The sequence below is a fragment of the Cervus canadensis genome, chromosome 4 (genome assembly GCF_019320065.1).
Source record: "Cervus canadensis isolate Bull #8, Minnesota chromosome 4, ASM1932006v1, whole genome shotgun sequence".
NCBI classification, from domain to species: domain Eukaryota; kingdom Metazoa; phylum Chordata; class Mammalia; order Artiodactyla; family Cervidae; genus Cervus; species Cervus canadensis.
In genome coordinates this window covers 9,548,719-9,572,074 of record NC_057389.1, presented here as the reverse complement: position 1 = coordinate 9,572,074, position 23,356 = coordinate 9,548,719, and the positions used below count along the sequence as shown (strand labels likewise).

Here is a 23,356-nt window from a genome sequence, read left to right as displayed (position 1 = left end):
CTGTAAACATTTGCATTTCTGTTTAATATATTCTTTTTTTTAAATTTTTTTTTATTAGTTGGAGGCTAATTACTTCACAACATTTCAGTGGGTTTTGTCATACATTGATAAGAATCAGCCATAGATTTACACGTATTCCCCATCCCGATCCCCCCTCCCAGTGTTTAATATATTCTTAAGAAAGGAACTTGTGTATATAACTAGGAGTTGAATTCTTGGGTCAGAGGATATGTATAGGTTCAGATTTTTATGACACTGCCAAACAGATTCATAAAATGATAAACCAATTTACACTCTCACCAGGAGTGGATAAAGCGGCAATTGCTCCACATCCATGCCAACATATCTTTCTCTTACATTTCAGCAATTCTGGTGAATGGCTACTAGTATTGCCTTGTGATTTTAATATGTATTTCCCTAATAAACTACTGAAGGTGAGCACATTTTCACATGAATATTGACCAACTGGTATCATCTTTTATATAATGCCTGTTCAAATCTTTTGTCCATTCTTATTGGATTATCTACCTTTTTATTATTGTCAGATTTAATATATTCTGGACCCAAATATTTTGTAGAATATTTCTATTGAAAAGATTGTTTTATATGTATTTTCTCTCATCATGCTGACATTTGATGAAAATAAGTTCTTAATTTTAATGTAATACCACACTTTTTCCCTCATTTATGTAAATTTTTGTCTTGTTTAATAAATCTTTGTCTTCTCTAAGGCATGAAGATATTTTCCTATGTCTTTCTAAAAAGATTTATTGTTTTACCATACACACCGAGACCTGCAATCTACCTAGAACTGGTATCTATGTATGTAGTTACATAAAGGTCAAGATTTGTCTTTATTTAAATTTGTCTTTATTTAAATACAGATTTAAACAATAACTGTATTCAAATAATTTTAAATTTAAAGAATATTTAAATTTAAATTTTTGTATTTAAAAAATTACTACTTTATTTACTGGGCAACAGTTCTCTACTACCCTCTGATGCTGTATATCCTACAAGTAGATGTGCTGACTGCTTTTTGTTCTACATTTTCACAGATATTTCTATAGTGAACATGCTTGGATAAGTGAGAAAAGAGCACTTTTAGAGCACTTTTGTTGTGGCTTCACTATATTAATGCTGTGATTCCGATTTCAAAGTATAGAATCGGTAACTGTGTTTTGCACACTTGTACTGCATATGCTTCTAAATTCTAAGAGCGACAGTGGAACACATAAATTGCTATCCTTTCCCTCATGTATGGTCCAAAAGGAACAACACAGAATCCCAGGAGGAGAAAGGAAAGTCCCAACTTCGATTAGGGACTTAAGTGAAGCAGTGTCTCAATGCAACAGACCTCTTGTCCCACGGGAAAAAGTTACCAGGGGCTTGAGGTTTACAGTAGATTAGCCACCAACTGAATTCCATTGTCCCTACAGCCCTGGCTGTCCCATACATGGTGATGTCACTGGCTGAGGGCACTGGACACACTGTCTTGGACCTTGCCAGTCTTCTTCGCATCCCACTAGCACCCAGAGAAGACTGGTTTTCATGCGTGCTACAAGGCTGCAAACATACGTTTGCAGTACTCCCTGCTGCTGCTGCTGCCAAGTCGCTTCAGCCGTGTCCGACTCTGTGCGACCCCATAGACGGCGGCCCACCAGGCTCCACCGTCCCTGGGATTCTCCAGGCAAGAACACTGGAGTGGGTTGCCATTTCCTTCTCCAATGCGTGAAAGGGAAAAGTGAAAGTGAAGTCACTCAGTCATGTCTGACTCTTAGAGACCCATGGACTGCAGCCCACCAGGCTCCTCCATCCATGGGATTTTCCAGGCAAGAGTACTGGAGTGGGTGCCATTGCCTTCTCCACAGTACTCCCTCAGGAGTACCTAAATTCCTCTTCCATTTACTACAAGGGGGAGATGTATTTTGATGACCACTACCTACGATACCCAAAGCTTTCAATGATAGAAGATATTCAGTTGGTTGTAGGGTCAGAGGACTGACTGACTGATCAAACCTAACAAAATCTAGAGACCGCTCATCAAGTTTTGGGGCACTCTGCAGACAGAATCACAGCGCTCTATCACTCTGGAAGTTAAGGAAAACTGTCTCCCTTTCCCCCAACCAAAGGCCAGCCTAGCACTGGACTTTGGAGTTTTGAGTATTGAACACAGTAGACAACTCACTGAGTTTCTCTTTGGTCTTTTGTATTAGCTGATCCACAGACCTACACAGAATGCTAACCAGCAAGCTGTGGTATACTCCATACTTTGAGGTGAAAGTGAAAGTGAAGTCGCTCAGCCTTGTCCGACTCTTTGCGACCCTGTGGATTGTAGCCCACCAGGCTCCTCTCTCCATGGGATTCTCCAGGCAAGAATACTTGGAGTGGGTTGCCAGTTCCTTCTCCAGAGGATCTTCCTGACCCAGGGATCGAACCGGGGTCTCCTGCATTGCAGGCAGCCACTTTAACCTCTGAGCCACCTTACCACAAACCTAATACACCGATTTCAGCTGCAAGGCTCTGTGACTGATGGTTTTGTGTGCTGGAGCCTCTGGAAAAAGAGAGGAAGCCCCCATTCAGAAGCTGTTTCAGGAGACCCCAACAGAAGCTGTTTCCCTGAAACAGCTACATTTAAAAGCAGCTCTTAGCTTATTCTGGGGAAGAAAATGGAAACCCATTCCAGTATTCTTGCCTAGAGAATTCAGTGGAGAGAGGAGCCTGGTGGGCTGCAGTCCATGGCGTCGCAGGGAGTCAAACACGACCGAGTAACTAACACCAACACTTAGCTTATTACTGGTCTCTTGGCATAACCAAAGTCCTGACTCACAGAAAACTTGGGTTTGTGGACTGATATTCTCATTTGGAGATGAACCAAAACAGACTCACCACTAACCATTTGACAAGCCTTGCTTGTCAGCTGGAACTGGTCTGTTCAAGCCATGGAGGTGATCATAAAAGAGCCACAGATGTTTAAAGAAACACCACCACTAGACCACATAGCCCTCAGAATACTGTGGAAATTTCTTTCAAATGAAGTTACTTTCTTTACTCTGGGAAGATTTTCAGAGGGACTACTGATACACTATCTGTTTATACCCTGAAGGCAGTTGTCTCTACTACTCTACAAGTAATCCGACTAGAAAATGTGGTACAAAAAAACTTGTCCCTAATTTTAGTTGAAATAATCAATGACACCTCATCCCTGTAAAGCACTCTGGTCAGTCTCAGTCACCGAGCAGCATTGTTATGGATGACTGAATTGCCCAAAACTTCATCCTTACAGGCCTGGGTAGAATATATGCAATTACTAACCCATTATGTTATGCCTGAATGAATACCTCAGGCTAAGTGAAAAAGTCAATACAGAAACTTAAGCAGAAAGTTATCTTGATAAGGTAGATCCTGATGACCAAGAAATTTGGTCAGCTGGCTGTGTCCAAACTTTGCTAGCATGAATGAGGCCAATACTGCAGGTGGCCTTATCCTGTTCTTTGGAGTCTTCTTTAATTAAATACTGTATGAAAAAAAAAAAACCACTGAATGATTTAGTCCCTATCTCTGCTAATTATATTAATCATTGTCAAACAAAATGGTATACCTGTGGAAAAATCTGTCATATGGCCCCTGAAACTGTGTCATGTTTGGCTTTTGGACTATGTGCAATCCAAAAATGGTGTGCCCCTTACCACAAAATCTACTCACCAATGGGCTGAAAGTCAAAGCTTTTGCACATATTAACATTTGTTTTTATTTGGCCCACATGTTTTATGTTCCTTCTTTTTTCCCTTTCTTATTTTTTTAAATTGTTAATAAAATATTTCAAGATAATGTACTCTTTACTATTCTCTTACTGGTTACCTGCAAGCTACAGTATGTATCCCTGATTTTTTACAGCATAAAATAAATGATCACATTCACCATCTTCCCACTAATGCCAGAACCTTAAAACATTTAATTCCACTTGCAACCTCTTTTGGAGAACCAATTCTCAATGTCTAACAAAACTGATGTACTTAACAGCAACGCCTCTTTGGTGTCTAAACATAGATCAACTTTTACAATGTGCACAAGGAACATGTATAAGAGTCTATTTATCACTTCATTGTTTGGAAAGTGAAACAGTTGGAGGCAGCTTCATGTCGATGTATATGGTACAGAAAAAGAAACAGTATGCACTAAATAGAATCCCACAGCAATGTTAAAATGCCCTAAATAGAGATCAGTATGAATCTGATAAACATAATTCCAGATAAAAGTAACAGAAGAGTACATACAAAATGATATATAGATTTTAGAAATAGACTGTATGTAGACAGGTACGTGAGAGGTAACAATATATAAATGTGTGAGAAGGAAAAACTCCAACTTTAAAAGAGGTGTAAGTTACCTCTGAAGAGGGAGGAAAAGAAATGTGATAAAAGAGAAATGCAGAAGTCCTACAAAATTTCTATGTGTTAAAAACTAGTGATGCAATGATGGAAAAATGCTCATATTTTAAAAATTTGAACAAGCAGTATTCATATATTTAAAATTTAAGCAAACGCTACTGTTCGTTCTACTTCCCACTTAGTTGAAATATGTCATAAATACATACAAGAAAAATTTACATAAAAATTTCATGATGAGTACAATGAGTGGAAATGTCTACCTGCAAGTGTAGTTGCCTCACTGGGTGTTAATATAAACTGATTTTCTATATATATAGGCAAAAATTCAGATGCTCCCATCATAACTAAAGATTCTGAAGCTCTGGACAGAGATAGGCACACAAATATTGGATTCTTGATCAGAGTCTGAAATAGAAATAAGTTACATATGAATTTTTTTATTTTATTAGGTAAAGAAAAATAGATATACCCACCTGTATATTAGTGACCGATCCACAAAAAGTTTACCTTTGTCAATAACTGACAATACTATATGTATATAAAAATTGAAACAGAAATTTAAAATTCACCAATATACCATAAAAGACATGCAGTGTTTGAACCATTTTTATTTGCTATTTGCTCTCCATACCACCTATAATTTTTATTTGTGACTCTGGCAGTGTGCTAGAACTGCTAGAACTAGAATATTAATTTTCAAACTGACTTCTATATTTCTTAGATATGTATATATCTTTGAGAATGTTCAATGATGTTTTATACTTGTATATTTTTAAATAAAATTAAAGTTTCTTTCTCTATCCCTAACCACTATTTCTGAAAACTCTCATTTTCTGCGTATTTATCAAATTCATCTTCTGAGTTATATTTAACACATTACATAGTGTAATACCACTCCCAAAGGGTTAAATGCTTAAGCCGACTTGAGCTTCCTACTGGCGCAAACAAGGCGACTTTAAACATCCCTGTGCAGCCCTTAAGGAAACAGGATAGAGTGTCTTTGGAAGTATATATCCTAGACAGGGATTGCTAGGGCTCCAGGATTTGGTATACCTCATGCCATTATTTCTCCAAATTTTTCTCCAAAATTGTCAGTTTATACTCCCACCGTAATATAAGAGAATTTCACTTTCTTCATGTAGCAACTGATACTTTCTGAAATTCATCAGAGCAATATTTCTGATTTCATATCCCTTTCCAGAACTTCGCCATTCTCCAAGAAAGAGGCGTTGAACTTCAAAAGGCCTGACTGACTGCTTCACAAAGCAAGTAATGCTGCACAACTTCTGAGGCCAGGTCATAAAATGACAGTATGACTCCTGCTGGGAACTCTCTCGCTCAGGAGTCTGGCTGTGGAACTTGGTTAACCATGTTCTGAGAAAGCCCAGGCCAGAGGGGAGGTCATGTGTGGGCATTTCAGCAAACAGCCAGAATCAAAAGCTAATATCTGGAACAAGCCTTCAGATGACTTCATCACCCAGACTTACTTCATTACAATTGATCAAAACAGATGCTCTATTATTTTAAGCCACTAAGTTTGGGGGTGGTTTGTCACGTAGCAACAGATAACTGGCACACCCCACATAATCACAAACACTTTAATATTAGTTGGCTTTCAAAATTTTGCCATGCTGATGAATGTATATTATTACAGTGCTACATTTTATAATTCTCTAACTTCAAATATAACTGAACATTTCTTCACACAATTTCTTATCTATTTAGTATTCACTTGGGAGTACGAACTGGCTATTTGTATGTTTCCTGAAATTCTTCTGCAGATTTTACAAGAACTCTCATTTATTCTAAACGCTAATCTTGTGTTGGATTTAGATATCTGTCACCCACCTTTTAACACTGTCTACAGCTTCCTTTATTGAATAGAAATCTTAATGTAATGTATTTGAGAAATCTTACTTACATTAATGTCTTAACGTAATCTAATCCATAAATAAGTTCATATTTGACACTATTACAAATCTTGTCTATTCTTTTCATATCCTTATATTGCAAGATGTTTCTTTCATTGTAAACCTTGACTTTGTCATTTTTTATAGTCACATTCTATTAACCTAGAAATCATCTTTTTGCATAATATGAAGTAGACAGCCAACTTCACTTTACCACACAAAGAACCGAGTTAGTCATCACACCTACTGAACAATTACCTTCGGAGTGCCTCCTCTATCATATGACAAGTTCTTATATACACTAATCTGTAGCTGGGTTTTCTGTCCCACCGGCCTGTTTATTTGTACTGAGGAAATACTACCTTTTCTTTTTTTAACCACTATGGCTTTATATCGGGTCTTATTGTGTACTAGAATAAACATTCTTTATTCCACTTATTCATGCCCTTGCATGCTCACTCACTCAGTGACTTCCCTGCCAGGCCCCTCTCTCCATGGAATTTTCCAGGCAAGGATACTGGAGTGGGTTGCCACTTCCTTCTGCAGGGGATTTTCCCAACCTAGGGAGCAGCATGACCTTGCACACCAGAGTAACACCCACTTTTCCCCACAGCCAGTCCTTCCCATCAGAAGCTTGCACAAGCCTCTTACCCTCATCCATCAGAGGGCAGATAGAATCAAAACTACAATCACAGAAAACTAACCAAAATGATCACATAGATCACAGCTTTGTGTAACTTAATGAACCTATGAGCCATGTCCTGTAGGGTCACCCAAGACGGATGGGTCATGGTGGAGAGTTATGACAAACTGTGGTCCACTGGAGAAAGAAATGGCAGACCATTTTACCATTCTTGCCTTGAGAATCCCATGAACAGTGTGAAAAGGCAAAAAGATATGATATTACTGAAGAAGAGCAGAGAAATAGCTCCAGAAGGAATGAAGAGGCTGAGCCAAAGCAGAAACAATGTCCAGTTGTGGGTACGTCTGGTGGTGAATGTAAAGTCTGATGCTGTAAAGAGCAATACTGCATAGGAACCTGTTAGATTCTTGAATCAAGGTAACTTGGAAGTGGTCAAACAGGAGATGGCAAGAGTGAACACTGACATTTTAGGAATCAGCAAACTAAAGTGGGTTACTCAGAATGGGTGACTTTAATTCAGATGACCATTACATCTACTACTGTGGGCAAGAATCCCTTACAAGAAATGGAGTAGCTGTCATAGCCAACAAAAGAGTCCAAAATGCAGTACTTGGGTGCAATCTCAGAAATGACAGAATGGTCTCAGTTCATGTTAAAGGCAAACCATTCAATACCACAGTAACCCAAGTCTATGCCCCAACCACTAATACCAAAGAGCTGAAACTGAATGGCTCTATGAAGATCTACAAGACCTCTAGAACTAACGCCAAAAAAAAAGATGTCCTTTTCATCGTAGGGGACTGGAACGCAAAAGTAGGAAATCAAGAGATACCTGGAGTAACAGGCAAGTTTGGCCCTGGGATACAAAATGAAACAGAGCAAAGGCTAACAGTTTTGCCAAGAGAACACCCTGGTCATAGCAAACACCCTCTTCCAACAACACAATAGATGACTCAACACATGGACATCACCAGATGGTCAATACTGAAATCAGATTGATTATATTCTTTGCAGTCAAAGATGGATACACTCTATACAGTCGGCAAAAGCAAGACTGGGATCATGAACTCCTTATTGCAAAATTCCAACTTAAATGGAAGTTAAGTGAGTGAAAGTCGCTCAGTCATGCCCAACTCTTTGACCCCATGCAATTCTCCAGGCCAGAATACTGGAGTGTGAAGCCTTTCCCTTCTCCAGGGGATCTTCCCAACCCAGGGTCGGAACCCAGGTCTACTGCATTGCAGGCAGATTCCTTACCAACTGAGCTATGAAGAAAGTAGAGTAAACCACTAGACTACTCAAGTATGACCTAAATCAAATACTTTATGATAATACAGTGGAAGTGAGAAATAGATTCAAGGGATTAGATCTGATAGACAGAGTGCCTATCTATGGATGGAGGTTTGTGACATTGTACAGGAGGCAGTGAGCAAAACCATCCCCAAGAAAAAGAAATGCAAACAAGGCAAAATGGTTGTCTGATGAGGCCTGACAAATAAATGAGAAAAGAAGTGAATGGCAAAGGAGAAAAGGAAAGATACATCCATCTGAATGCAGAATTCACAGAATAGCAAGGAGAGGTAAGAAAGCCTCCCTCTGTGATCAGTGCAAAGAAAAAGAGGAAAATAACAGAATGGGAAAGACTAGAGATCTCTTCAAGAAAATTAGAGATACCAAGGGAACATTTATGCAAAGATGGGCTTAATAAAGGACAGAAATGGTATGGACCTAACAGAAGCAGAAGATATTCAGAAGAGATGGCAAGAATACACAGAAGAACTATAGAAAAAATATATCAATGACCCAGATAACCATGATGCTGTGATCACTCACCTAGAGCCAGGTATCCTGGAGTGTGAAGTCAAGTGGGCCTTAGGAAGCATTACTATGAGCAAAGCTAGTGGAGATGATAGAATACCCGTTGAGTTATTTCAATTCCTAAAACATGATGCTATGAAAGTGGTGCACTCAATATGCCAGCAAATTTGGAAAACTCAGCTAAGGAAAAAAATTTGAAAAAGTCAGTTTTCATTCCAATCACCAAGAAGGGCAAGGCCAAAAAATGTTCAAACTACCACACAATTGAACTCATTTCACATGCTAGTAAGGTAATGCTCAAACAGTATTGAACTGAGGACTTCCAGATGTACAATCTGGATTTAGCAAAGGAAGAGGAACCAGAGATCAAATTGCCAACATACACTGGATCACAGAAAAAGCAAGAGAATTCCAGAATAATATCTACTTCTGCTTCACTGGCTATGGTAAAGCCTTTGACTGTGTGGTTCACAACAAACTGTGGAAAATTCTTTAAAAGATGGGAATAACAGACTACCTTACCTGCCCTTTGAAATATCTGTATGCATGTCAAGAAGCAACAGAACTGGACATGGAACAACAAACTGGTTCAAAATTGGGAAAGGAGCACGTCAAAGCTGTATATTGTCACCCTGCTTATTTAACTTACATGCAAATTACATCCTGTGAAAAGCCAGGCTGGATAAAGTTCAAACTGGAATCAAGATTACCGGGAGAAACGTCAATAAATTCAGATATGCAGATGACACCACCCTTATGGCTGAAAGCAAAGAGGAACAGCCTCTTGATGAAAGTGAAAGAGTTGAGAATGGAAAAGCTGGCTTAAAACTCAACATTCAGAAAAATCAGATCATGGCATCCGGTCCCATCTTTCATGGCAAATAGATGGTGAAACAATGAAAACAGTGACAGACTTTATTTTGGGGGGCTCCAAAATCACTGGGAATGGTGACTACAGCCGTGAAAATAAAAGATGCTTGCTCCTTGGAAGAAAAGCTATGACAAACTTACACAGCTTATTAAAAAGCTGAGACATCACTTTGTCGACAAAGATTGGTATAGTTAAAGCTATGGTTTTTCCAGTAGTCATGTATGGGTATGAGAGGTGGATTTTAAAGAAGGCTGAGAGCAGAAGAATTAATGCTTTCTAACTGTGGTGTTGGAGAAGACTCTTGAGAGTCCTTTGGACTGCAAGGAGATCAAACCAGTGAGTCCTAAAGGAAATCAATCCTGAATATTCATTGGCAGGACTGATGCTGAAGCTGAAGCACCAATGATTTGGCCACCTGAGTTCACCGGAAAATACCCTAATGCTGGGAAAGACTGAGGACAGGAGGAGAATGGGGCAACAGAGGTTGAGATGGTTGGATGGCATCATCGACTCAATGGACATAAGTTTGAGCAAACTCTGGGAGATAGTGAAGGACAAGGAAGCCTGGCATGTTGCAGTCCATAGGGCTGCAAAGAGTCAACACAACTGAGTGACTAAACAACAACAACAACAAATATTGTGTATCTTTCAACTTATCCTAGTCTCTAATACCATTACATAGAGTTTTAGATTTTTTTCATGAAGTTCTTGAGCAGCTTTGTTAACATAGTTCCTGAATTGTTTATAGTTTTGTGATTACTTTTTACTTTATTAATTTTAAAAGTAAGTACTATTTCATGAATAGTCTTATTTATTTGAATATTTTGTTTTATTTTATTTTTTTTCCAATTATTTTTATTAGTTGGAGGCTAATTACTTTACAATACTGTAGTGGTTTTTGCCATACATTGACATGAATCAGCCATGGATTTCCGTGTGTTCCCTATCCTGATCCCCCCTCCCGCCTCCCTCTCCACCCGATCCCTCTGGGTCTTCCCAGTGCACCAGGCCCGAGCACTTGTCTCATGCATCCAACCTGGGCTGGTGATCTGTTTCACCCTTGATAGTATACTTGTTTCAATGCTGTTCTCTCTGAACATCCCACCCTTGCCTTCTCCCACAGACTCCCAAAGTCTGTTCTGTACATCTGTGTCTCTTTTTCTGTTTTGCATATAAGGTTATCATTACCATCTTTTTAAATTCCATATATATGCATTAGTATACTGTATCGGTCTTTATCTTTCTGGCTTACTTCACTCTGTATAATGGAATCCAGTTTCATCCATCTCATTAGAACCGATTCAAATGAATTATTTTTAATGGCTGAGTAATATTCCATTGTATATATGTACCATAGCTTCCTTATCCATTCAACTGCCCAATGTTCATCGCAGCACTGTTTATAATAGCCAGGACATGGAAGCAACCTAGATGCCCATCAGCAGACAAATGGATAAGGAAGCTATGTTTTATTTTTTAATTTTATATTTCTCATGTTGCATATTCAGACACTGCTCAATTACTGGGTTACATCTTTTTTATAGATCCTTCTAGTTCACAATGTAATTTATTCATAATAAGTATTGAGAATTGAACACTAAGAATAGTCCTTATTCTAATGAAAGTTAAAGCAATATTTCATGATTGTGGATAAAATGGAAGACTGTATTACATATAACGAGCAGAACAAGAAGCAGAGAAATCTAGTTTTTGTCTTGGGTCTGCAACTGATTTCTGAAGCAACAGTGAGCAAATCACAATCTCTATATATCTCATTTCTAGCAAGTATTATGTAATAGTAGACAGAGCAATGGCCTCAGAGTCAAATACACGAGGTATTCTTATGGTTTTAACCTCAATTCAGTCACCTGTATGTGTGTGTGTGTGTGTGTAAGTGTGTGTCTAAAATTATACAGGTCTTAGAAAAGTTACTCATCCTTTTTTCTCTTTTATTTTGCTCATCCTCTTCAAATTACTGGTAAAGTAGAAATTATAATATCTAATTTATGGTGATTATGAGAATTGAGTATGTAATAATTTAAATAATATCTGATACACATTAATAGTAGGTGCCCAGTAAAGAATACCTATCAATTTCATAGTTTATAAAGTAAGAATAATCACATCAGATTACTAGATTTGTTATTTATAAACTTTAGTGTGCCTTAAATCATTTGGAGGATGGTTATAAAACATTATATTGCTAGGTTCTACTTCCAAAGTTTCTGGTTCAGTAGATGTGGAATGGGGCCTAAGAATTTATGTTTCTAGCAAATTCCCAAATGATGATGATGATGTTAATCTGGGAACAAGGACATGAGACAATTTTTGTGCTTAGGCTGACATGAACCGACTCATTGGCTAACTCATAATGCAACTTGTCACAATGTTACTCAGGAAAGTGAAGTCCAAGCAGACTGTCGGTAGCTCAACAATTCAGTGCTTATAAAGAAATAGATCATTCAGAATAAGATGGCAGCCCATCATGACTGCGCAACAGTGGGAGTTGCATTGCTTTGTCCCAATTGCTTCAAAGGCTGGAATACTCAGCTTCTTTCTGTCAGTTTATTGTGTCTATGTCTACTTCTGTTTTGGCTACTGACTATTCTCTCTCCATTTGCTTCTTCACCTCAGTGGCCTTTGATAACTCATCTTCTCTATGTCCATTTACCAGAGCTGTGTTGCTTAAGTTTCCCTCTTTCTCCTATGTACACACCCTGAGAGAGACATTGACTAGATAAGTTACTTTATAGCAAGGTGCCCCTACCAGTTATTGTTCTCAAGATATGATACTCAGTAAGTTTTGGGGAAGTCTAAAGATTACTGACTTGGGCTCAAATGCTGACCCAGATCTCCTTTTGGCTAGAACAGTTAGAATATATCATACAGAGCACAGCAACTGATGCACAGGCAAACCCTCCTGGGCACTTCGTTCAGAGAAGGACTATGGGCCGAGCAACATCAGTACAGCAAGGGTTCTCTCACGGGTGTTCCTGTCTAAAAACAAAACAAAAACCCAGCCTCTTTCTTTTCTTAGATATAACATACGGGAGGCGAAAAAGAAGGCCAGATACATAAATTGGTATCTAAATGGTTTCATGTAGCAAAATGAGGCTTAATTCCGGTACTTGTTGACACACAAAGGGAGAACCTGAATTAGTTCCACAAAATAGAAAACAGTTCTGTGCAATGAGCCATGCCTTGCAGTACTGAGGGCCTTAGTCCTAGTCCTTCGCAGAGTTTGTCAAAAACCCAGGGTCTTTACTATATTAGAGGAAGCCCATGCTGGTCTGGAATTTCAAACTAGGTTCGGTAGTCCTACATGTGCTTACTTAGCTGGAGTTGAAACAAGAGCAGGACTAGCGAAATGTAAAGTATAAGTACAGAGGCCTGAGAAAAGTAGACTGAGATTCAGGACAGGGCTCAAGCAGCAGTGGGATACAAATGTTAACGAAGAAACCAAACGCAGAGGAATGCTGCAGGGAGGAAACGGCTCCTAAAGATGGGTCGTATAATGCCCCAATTAATTCTGGAATTTTCCCTATCATGTGGTGGAAGCATTAACCTACTGCCTACCCCAATCCAGGTTGCATGATGGGAGACACTGGTCCTGCCAGTAAAAAGGTCTTGGTGTCTATGGACAAATAGAAGGAAAACCAGGACACCAATAAATATTTAACTTCTCAAGAGTTTTACTTGTAACTTAACTTCCATGGAAGTCATGGATCGGGAGATGTCTGGAACAGACTAATGTGCAGTGACCACCTTAGCGAGGCTCACACTGGGCAGCTGCTCTGGCCCCTCTTGCTTCAGGACTGCTACCCTCTCAGGTGAAGGTTCCATTGCAGGGAAGGGGGTGGGGGGACACACACCTGTAGCGAGCGGAACCAGCTCAGACCCGATTCTCAGGGCTTCTCCTCCAGCACCTCGGGACCCAACCTTACCCAGATAGGGCAAGGCTGGCCACAGAGCCTAGGACAAGCCCTCACTCATACCTGACTGGCTCTATCCACGCTGTCTCCAGCCTCACCTCCCACCAAGGTGATAGCTGGCCGGTGTACCCTGGGGGAATACATGACCCTTGCACATTTCAGATCCAGCTCTCCCATCAGAGGCGCTGGGAGCACACACACTGCACAGGGATGCTGTCACACAGGGACACCCTTTCGAGTCTGGGACAGTTAACTGCTTTACCTGATTTCATAGAGATATTCACGAGAAAGTTAAACACCATGAGAAGACAGAGGAATTTGTTTCAAATGAAATAACAAGAAAAAAACTCTAAACAAAGAATTTATGAAATTACAAATAAATAATTTATCAGATAATGAGTTCAAAGCAATAGGAATAAGAATGCCAACTGAACTTGAGAAAAGAATAGATGAACACAGTGAGAAATGTAACAAGGAAATTGAAAATATAAAAAGAACCAGTCAGAGCTAAAGAATACAAGAATTGACATGAAAAACACACTAAAAGGAATTAACAGCAGACTAAAGGACATGAAAGAAGGCTTAACTGATCTAGAAGGTAGAATGATGGAAATCACCCAATCAGAACAGCAAAAAGAAAAACAAGTTTAAAAAATGAGGGCAGTTTAAGGGACATGTGAAATTTCATCAAGTGTAATATCATGTGCATTATAAGAGAAGAGAAAAAGAACAGGGTTAAAAATATATTTGATGAAATTATGGCTGAAAAATCCTGAACTTCAAGAAGGAAACAGATAACTATGTACAAGAAACAAACAGAGTCTCGAAAGAGATGAATCCAAAGATATCTACACCAAGACTTATCATAATTAAAATGGCAAAAGTTAGAGATAAAGAGAATTCTAAAGAGGAGGAAGAGAAAAATAAAGAGTAACTTGTAAGGGAACCCCCCACATAGCCATTAGTGATCTTTCTGAGGAAGCTTTGCAGGTCATGAGGGAGTAGCATAATATATTTTACTGTTAAAAGGGAAAAAATCTACAACCTAGGATATTCTACCCAGCAGAGTTATTGCCCAGATTTGAGGGAGAGATAATGAACTTTTCAGACACAAAAAAACAAAAAGAAATCATGAATACTAAACTGACCTTAAATAAAGTGTTAAAGGGTCTTCTCTAAGTTGAAATGATAATAACAATAAGTAAGAATTTATGAGAAAAGAAAAATCCCACTAGGAAAGGCAAATATATAGTAAAGGATATGGACCAACCACTTTAAGCTAGTATGAAGATTAAAAGACAATGATTGTAAAATCATCTATAACTACAATATTTAAGGGATAAATATGGAAATATAAATATGACATCAACAGCACAAAAAAATGGATGAGGGAAGTAAAAAACATAGATCTTTTAGGATGTGTTTGAGTTTAAACAGAGAACAGTTTCAAACAAGTAGAGTTACAGGTCAACATATATGAAGCCACATATATGTAATCACAAATCGAAGACCTATAATAGATACACAAAATTAGAAAGAAAAATACAAGTATACCACTAAAGAAAATCATAAAAACACATGGGAAAAAACAAAAAAAGAGAAACAGAGAAGAACTATAAAAACAATCAGAAAAAGTAATGAAGTGAAAATCAGTACATACCTATCAATAACCACTTTACATGTCATTGGGAAAATGCTCCAATCAAAAGACTGATTGGCTGATTAGGTAGAAAAAAACAAGATCTATCCATGTACTGCTTAGAAGAAACACTTCGGAGCTAAAGACACACACACAAACTGAAAGTGAGGGAAATGTAAAAAGAGAGTTCATGGAAATGAAAAGAAAGCTGGGGTTACAATACTCATATCATACAAAACAGACACTAAAACAAAGTCTATAAGAACAAACAAAAGCATTATATAATGACAAAGAGATCAATGTAAGAAGATGGCATAACATTCATTAACATGTGCACCTAATATATAAGCACCTAAATATACAAAGCAAACACTAACAGACATAAAAGGAGAAATTAACAAGAATACAAAAATAGTAGGGGACATTAATACCCCATTTGTATCAATTGACACACCATCCAGACATAAAATCAATATGGAAATGGTGGTCTAACATGACACATAAGACTACTTAGCTTAACAGACATCCATAGAACATTCCATCCCCAAACAGCAGACATACATTCTTTCAAGTGCACATAGAGTGTTCTCCAGGTCAGATCATATGTAGGCCACAAAGTAAATCTTAACAAATTTAAGAGGACAGAAACTATATTGAGCACTTTTTCTAACCACAGTGGTATGTAACTAGAAATCAGTTATAGCAAAAAAAAAAAAAAATGGATAAAGCACAAAGGTGGAGACAGAATAACATGCTACTAGAAAATCAATGGGCCAGTGAAGAAATCAAAGAGGAAAACAGAAAAGATACAGAGAAAAATGAAAATTAAAAAGACAAATTCCAAAATCTATGGGATGCAACAAAAGCAGTTCAAAGAGGGAAGTTCATAGCAATACAGTCCTACCTGAAGAAACAAATCTCAAAAACAAACAACTTAACTTACCATCTAAATAGAAAATATCAACAAAATCAAGAGCTGTTTTTTTTTAAAGATAAGCCTTAAGCTAGGTTCATTAAGAAAAAAAGAGGATACAAATAAACAAAATAAGAAATTAAAGAGGAAAAATTACAACTGATATCACAGAGATACAAAAATTATAAGAGAATACAGCAAATAGTTAAAGGCCAACAAATGGACAATCTAGAACAAATGGATAAATTTCTAGAAACATACAATCTCCCAAAACTGAATCTAAAGAAGAAATAAACAATCTGAACAGATCCATCACTAGTAGTGAAATTGAATTTGTAAGAAAAAATTCCCAGCAAACAAGTCCAGGACTGGGCAACTTCATAGGGGAATTCTACCAAGCATATAGATAAGTGCTAATACTTATCCTTCTCAAGTAATCTCAAAAAATTTTAATAGGAGGGAACACTCTCTAATTCATTCTATAAGGTCACCATTACCCTCATACCAAAATCAGATAAAGACAAGCACATAAAAATAAAACTACAGGTCAAAATTCCTGATGAATATAGATGCATAAATCCTCAAAAAATATTAGCAAATTGAATGCATGTTTGTTAGTTTTGTTGCTTTGACTTGTAGGTTCATAAAAGCAAAATTCAGTCATGACCCATGAGAAGGGCTGACAGGAACTTTGCCTGGGTAAGGTCCTATAGGCCATTCTGAAATAAACATTTCTAAATGAAAAAAAAAAGTTGTTTGTGAGAGTATTTGTGAGAGTATTTAACTTCTAAAGTTCTTTTCTAAGTTATTTAAATATAATAAAAAGATAATGCTAATACCTCTGTCATCTTATTAAATGGCTTATTTATTTATATAGGGAAAAAATAAATTCATTATAATATAAAAGTTAAAAGCAATAGAAGAAGGAAAAATACTTGGTATCAGTCTTTGACACTAACCAAGTTCGTAGTGATGCCACATAGGTGAAATGGGTCCTATTTTCCATTACCTATAAAATAAGTAGGCTAATTAAGACTTCAAAAGTTCCATTCAGATTCAAGTTGAACACTTGACAGTTTTCTTAAATCCACAACAAAAATATTGTACATGTCAATTTAATTTGCTTGTTCATGTAAAATACTTTACCCCAAAAGTAGCAAATAAGTCCTTGATACTAGGTCCAAATTCCTGATCTTTTGTTTGATCTCTGTCCAAAATAGGTGAGTGTTTATGTTTCCCAGCTTTTATCCTTGCTGTGCCTATACGTTAACAAGGAGAAGAATCTTGTAACATGTTCAAATAACTAACACACATATAATAAGCATTCATACACATCCCAACATATACCCAATTTGTCCTGAAATGGTAAGTGAATTATTTTTGAACAAGCTAAAGTCAAGCTGGTGGCCCCTGGTGGCTCAGACGGTAAAGCATCTGCCTGCAATGTGGGAGACCCAGGTTCAATCCCTGGTTTGGGAAGATCCCCTGGAGAAGGAAATGGCAACCCACTCCAGTACTCTTGCCTGGAAAATTCCATGGACTGAGGAGCCTGGTGGGCTACAGTCCATGGGGTCCCAAAGAGTAGGACACAACTGAGCGACTTCACTTTCACTTTCAAAGTCAATCTAATAAACTAAAAGACATGCTCTTCTAAAACAGTACTGTCCTAAAGAACTTTGCGATAAGGAAAATTTCCCATATCTGTACTCTCCAATATCTTTAATACCGTAGCCATTAGCTATGATGTGGCTATTAAATATTTTAAAATGAAGCTCCTATGATTGAGTAAATGGATTTTTAATTTAAATTAAAATTTAAATAGCTACATATAGTGACTACAGTATTTGACAGCATAGCCCTAAAATATAAAAGCACAAATTTGGTATTACTAAAAATATTTTGTACCAATTAAATGCACTACCATTAGGAAACTATTTGATTTCTCTAATGTTACATGTATATTCCAGTGTTTCCCAAAGACTTTTAATAATTATTATTTTACCTTATAACATAAATCATGGCAGGTAAATAGGATTAAATATGCTTCTTTCATTGAGAGAATTTTAGATAGTATGAAGCATTTTTAGACAGGAATGACAAAAAAACAAAAATATGTACTAATGATAGTCTGGTACATAAGTAAAATAATTACTTCAGTGGCATGCTTTATTTGTTCAAATAATACTAGCACATGTCACTGTTTGTCCATCACAGAAAGAAATGTACACAGAAAGAAATGAAATTCAGTCATATTCTGAGAACTGGGGATCAGGGTTGGGGTGAAGAATATACTCTCTTTTAATTTAATGAATTATATTTTTATAGTCACCTCGTAAACTCTGTGGAAAGCATGAAAATGGTATTAATGTAGACCATGCAATAACTGCAATAATAACAAAATAACTCCACCAAGTCTGCCGCCAACGTTCTTTATCACCACTGTCTCCAACACTTTAATAGAGAAAATGAAAATTTTCAACTTTGCATAGTTTATTACAAAGTCATAATTAAACAGAGAGAGAAAGAGCATTTTCTGTTAGTCTTTGTTATTGCTTTTTATTGCTGAGATTGAGTGGTTGTGAGTTCTCCAATTATGTGGTTCTCTTCTGTCATGTAGGATGCTAAATTTTTTCCTTTCCCCACTTTTCCCCTGTCTGCTCAGGTGGTGAACAGTAATTCTTTCCCCCTTTTAAACTTCTTTCTCTGACAGAAGTTACACATTTAGAAGACTATCACTCTAAATCTCATCTATTTTTTTAAATCATTCTTACCCCCCTTTAAATCATGTGCCAAATTCTTTAGAACAAGTTTGGCCCTTTAAATTGCACAACTAACACTTTATCTGGGTATCTGACTCATTACCATTCCTTGGTAATCTTTTTCTTATTGTTCCTTCTCTGAACTCTCAGATTGAGCATGTTTTAGCCTTCTAGTGATCCTAACTCATCACGCTTTGATAGCCTTTGTCTTCTATCTCCCCGTGGTTTTTCTTGGTCTATCTGCAAATCACAAAGCTTTGCAGTGGGCCAAGTAAGATGGAAATGTGAAGGGTCCTCTGCTGGGATTTTGTTGATTTTTTTCCCCTTTTCATTCACAGTTGCTTTGTAGTTTCAACATTCTTTGTTTCCAATAATGCTCAGGCCATGATTTTTGTGGGGGATTTTCATGTTGTGACATTATTTTATATCATTTAGGGAGGAGACTTGGGGAAGCTGATTAAACACATCGCTGCCATTATCTTCAGTTCCACACACATTTAAGACGCTGTCCAACCAGCTGTTGTGGGAAAAAGTCCACATCCACAGGAACAGGTTTTGGGGGTACTCTAATGCCAGCAAGATCTGCTGCCAACAGAGCCTGGTGAGTAGCCTGCATGTGGGCCTCGACTTTCACAGAGTATGGAGAATATTCCCAATTTATTCATTGATGGAACAACTTCCTATCCATTGCTACATTATTCAGGGATACAAACACCAACTTGCAATGACACAGGGTTACAAATTCGATATCCATAATTCAGTAAGGATATATACATGTGGATATGTTATGCCCAGGGAGTTTCAACTCCAGATTATCACTGGACTCTGTTTCCTTGTTGATTATAATATTCATAAAATTTCTATTTTTCTCTCTTTTGAAGTATTTATAAAATCACAGCTTTTTATCTTTTGGAAATCTTTCTTTTTACATTTGAACCCACCTATGTATTCTAACTATATTTATGCATTGGTTCCAATTATTACCATGCAACTACTCTCATTTGACACACAAATCCAACTGTTACAAGTCAAAATATTTTATTATAACCTATAATTATCAAATGTATCTGGAAGAGCAATATTGTAAAAACAGCCCCTTATTTGATGAATGAGGACTTATTTAACAATATAGAAAATAATACAATAAAGCTTTAGTTATTGAAACCCTTTAGTATTGGCATGAAATAAAAAAGTATATCAGGGAACATACTAGAGATACAGAGACAGGAAGAAAATCTATATATACAGGAAAATTTTATTTATCATAAAGATGGTATTTAATGTCATTAAAAATTAAATTAATTTTTAAAAAATCATGGAATGACTAAAATATGTTATCAGTATAAATAAACATTCCTCTCAGTAAAAATAAAAATGTGTCCCATTTCTCATATTATATGGAAAAATAAACTGAAATTGATGTTAAATTTAAATGTACAACCAAATCCAGACAAGGACACCACAAGTAAAGAAAATTACAGGTCAATACCCGTGATCAACATCAGTGCAAAAATACTCAACCAAATACTAGAAAACTGAACTAAACAGTACATTAAAAGGATCACAACCATGATCAAGTGGGATTTGTTCAAGGATGCAAGGATGATTCAACATCTGCAAATCAATCAATGTGATTCACCACATTAACAAAATGAAGGATAAAAATCATATGATCATGCCAATTAAAGCAGAAAAAGCATTTGAGAAAATCCAACATCCATTTATGATGAAAGATACTCAATGGATTGGGTATACAGGGAACATTTTGTTGTTTAGCCTCTAAATTGTGTCCGACTCTATTGCAACCCCATGGACTGTAGCCTGCCAGACTGCTCTGTCCATGGGATTTCCCAAGCAAGAATACTGGAGTGGTTTACCATTTCCTTCTCCAGGGGATCGTCCCGACCCACAGATCAAACTGCATTGGCATGTGAATTCTTTACCAATGAGCCACAAAGGAAGTCCATAGAGGGAACATACCTCAACATTAAAAAGGCCATACATGACAAACACACAGCTAACATCACACTGAACAGTGAAAAGCTAAAAACATTTCTTCTGAGATCAGATAAAGGCAAGGATGCTTAACTTTCTCCCTTTTATTAACATAGCATGGGAAGTACTAGCCACAGCAATTAGGCAAGAGAAAGAAAGAAAAGGCAACCAGATCAGAAAGAAATAAGTAAAACTGTTTCTGTGTGAAAATGGCATGATATTACATATTGAAAAGTCCAAAAAGTCCACCTAAAAACCTGGTGAGGGCCCCAAGCTACGACACCATTCTATTAAGCCAGATATTTCTGGATAATGGTGTGCAGATTAAGACCAGGAAATTCTGCAATTACCATACTGTCATATTGCCTTTCTCTTATCATGTATCCCTAGTCAAAGATTAGAGAGATAATCACAGGAATGAGACACCACAGGGATGAATAGGGCATCTATATGAACGGTAGTGATAGCGTAAGCACTGCTGGGAAAATGAATATTGTTATGAATGAATATTTGTGTCCCCTGCAAATTCTTTTGTTAAGATTCCTTTTAATGGTTTTAAGAAGTGGAGCTCTGGGGAGGTGATTAGGTTGTGACGGTAGAGTCTGCATGAATGTGATTAAAAACCCCAGACAGACTTCTTGCCCCTTCACCAGTGAAAGGACACAGGGAGAAAATAGCTGTGTCTATGAACCAGGAAGCAGGATCTCACCAGACACTGAATTTGCCAGCACCTTGATCATGGACTTGTCAGCATACAGAACTATAAGAAGTAAATTTCTGTTTTTGTAAGCTCAGAGTATGAGATTTCTATTCAGTTCAGTTAGGTTCAGTCGCTCAGTCATGTCTGACTATTTGCGACCCCATGAACTGCAGCACGCCAGGCCTCCCTGTCCATCACCAACTCCTGGAGTTCACCCAAACCCATGTCCATTGAGTCGGTGATGCCATCCAACCATCTCATCCTCTGTCGTCCCCTTCTCCTCCTGCCCTCAATCTTTCCCAGCATCAGGGTCTTTTCAAATGAGTCAGGTCTTCGCATCAGCTGGCCAAAGTATTGGAGTTTCACCTGTCCAAATGGACAAAGACAGTAGAGAAGAAAATTCTTGCCTAGGATATGTGCTGCATTGTGTCCCACTCTTTGTGACCCATGGACTGTAGCACAACAGACTCTTCTGTCCTCCACTATCTCCTGGAGCTTGCTCAAATTCACGTTCATTGAGTAGGTGATGCTGTCTAAGCATCTCATCCTCTGATGCTCCATTCTCCTTCTGCCTTCAGTCTTTCCCAGCATCAGGGTCTTTTCCAATGAGTCAGTTCCTCACATCAGGTGGCCAAAATATTGGAGCTTAAGTTTTGTCATCAGTCTACCAGTGAATATTCAGGGTTGATTTCCTTTAGGGTGATTGGTTTGATCTCCTTGCTGTCCAAGGGATTCTCAAGAGTTTTCTCCACCATCGTACAATTCAGAAGAATCAATTGTTTGGTACTCAGCCTGCTCTACAATCCAACTCTCACATATGCATATAACTACTGGAAAAACCATAGCCTGGACTATATGGACATTTATCAGCAAAGTGATGCTTCCATTTTAAATACAATATCTAGATTAATCATACCTTTCCTGTCAAGAAGTTCAGTTCAGTCGCTCAGTGGTGTCCAACTTTTTGCAACACCATGGACTGCAACACGCCAGGCCTCCCTGTCCATCACCAACTCCAGGAGGTTACTCAAACTCATGCCCATTGTGTTGGTGATACCATCCAACCATCTCATCCTCTGTGGTCCCCTTCTCCTGCTGCCTTCAATCTTTCCCAGCATCAGGGTCTTTTCAAACGAGTCAGTTCTTCCCATCAGGTGGTCAAAGTATTGGAGTTTCAGTTTCAACCTCAGTCCTTCCAATGAATATTAAGGACTGATTTCCTTTAGGATGGACTGGTTGGATCTCCTTGCAGTCCAAGGGACTCTCAAGAGTCTTCTCCAAGACCACAGTTCAAAAGTGTCATTTCTTCAGCACTCAGCTTTCTTTATAGTCCAACTTTCACATCCATACATGATTCCTGGGAAAACCATAGATTTGACTAGATGGACCTTTGTTGGCTAAGTAATGTCTCTGTTTTTTAATAAGTTGTCTAGGTTGGTCATAACTTTTCTTCTAAGGAGCAAGTGTCTTTTAATTTCACGGCTGCATTCACCACTTGTAGTGATTTTGGAGCCCCCCAAAATAAAGTCAGCCACTGTTTCCACTGTTTCCCCATCTATTTGCCATGAAGTTATGGGACCAGATGCCATGATCTTAGTTTTCTGAGTGTTGAGCTTTAAGCCAACTTTTTCACTCTCCTCTTTCACTTTCATCAAGAGACTCTTTAGTTCTTCTTCACTTTCTGCCATAAGGGTGGTGTCATCTGCATATCTGAGGTTATTGATATTTCAAGGTGTAAGCATGTTTTAATTTCATGGCTAGAGTCAACATCCACAGTAATTTTGG

At 37.8% G+C, this 23,356-nt stretch overlaps 1 protein-coding gene across 1 annotated transcript in view; it reads right to left on the bottom strand.

Moving 5' to 3' along the window:
* The window catches only part of SLCO6A1 (solute carrier organic anion transporter family member 6A1), a 101,513-nt gene that overhangs the window by 50,100 nt on the left and 28,057 nt on the right, over positions 1-23,356 (bottom strand). The window contains exons 5-8 of the mRNA XM_043464467.1: positions 18,447-18,568; positions 13,629-13,750; positions 13,414-13,572; positions 4,652-4,796 (exon numbers count right to left, since the gene is read on the bottom strand). Coding sequence (XP_043320402.1) covers positions 4,652-4,796; positions 13,414-13,572; positions 13,629-13,750; positions 18,447-18,568 — 548 coding nt within the window. The remainder of the gene's footprint in view (positions 1-4,651; positions 4,797-13,413; positions 13,573-13,628; positions 13,751-18,446; positions 18,569-23,356) is intronic.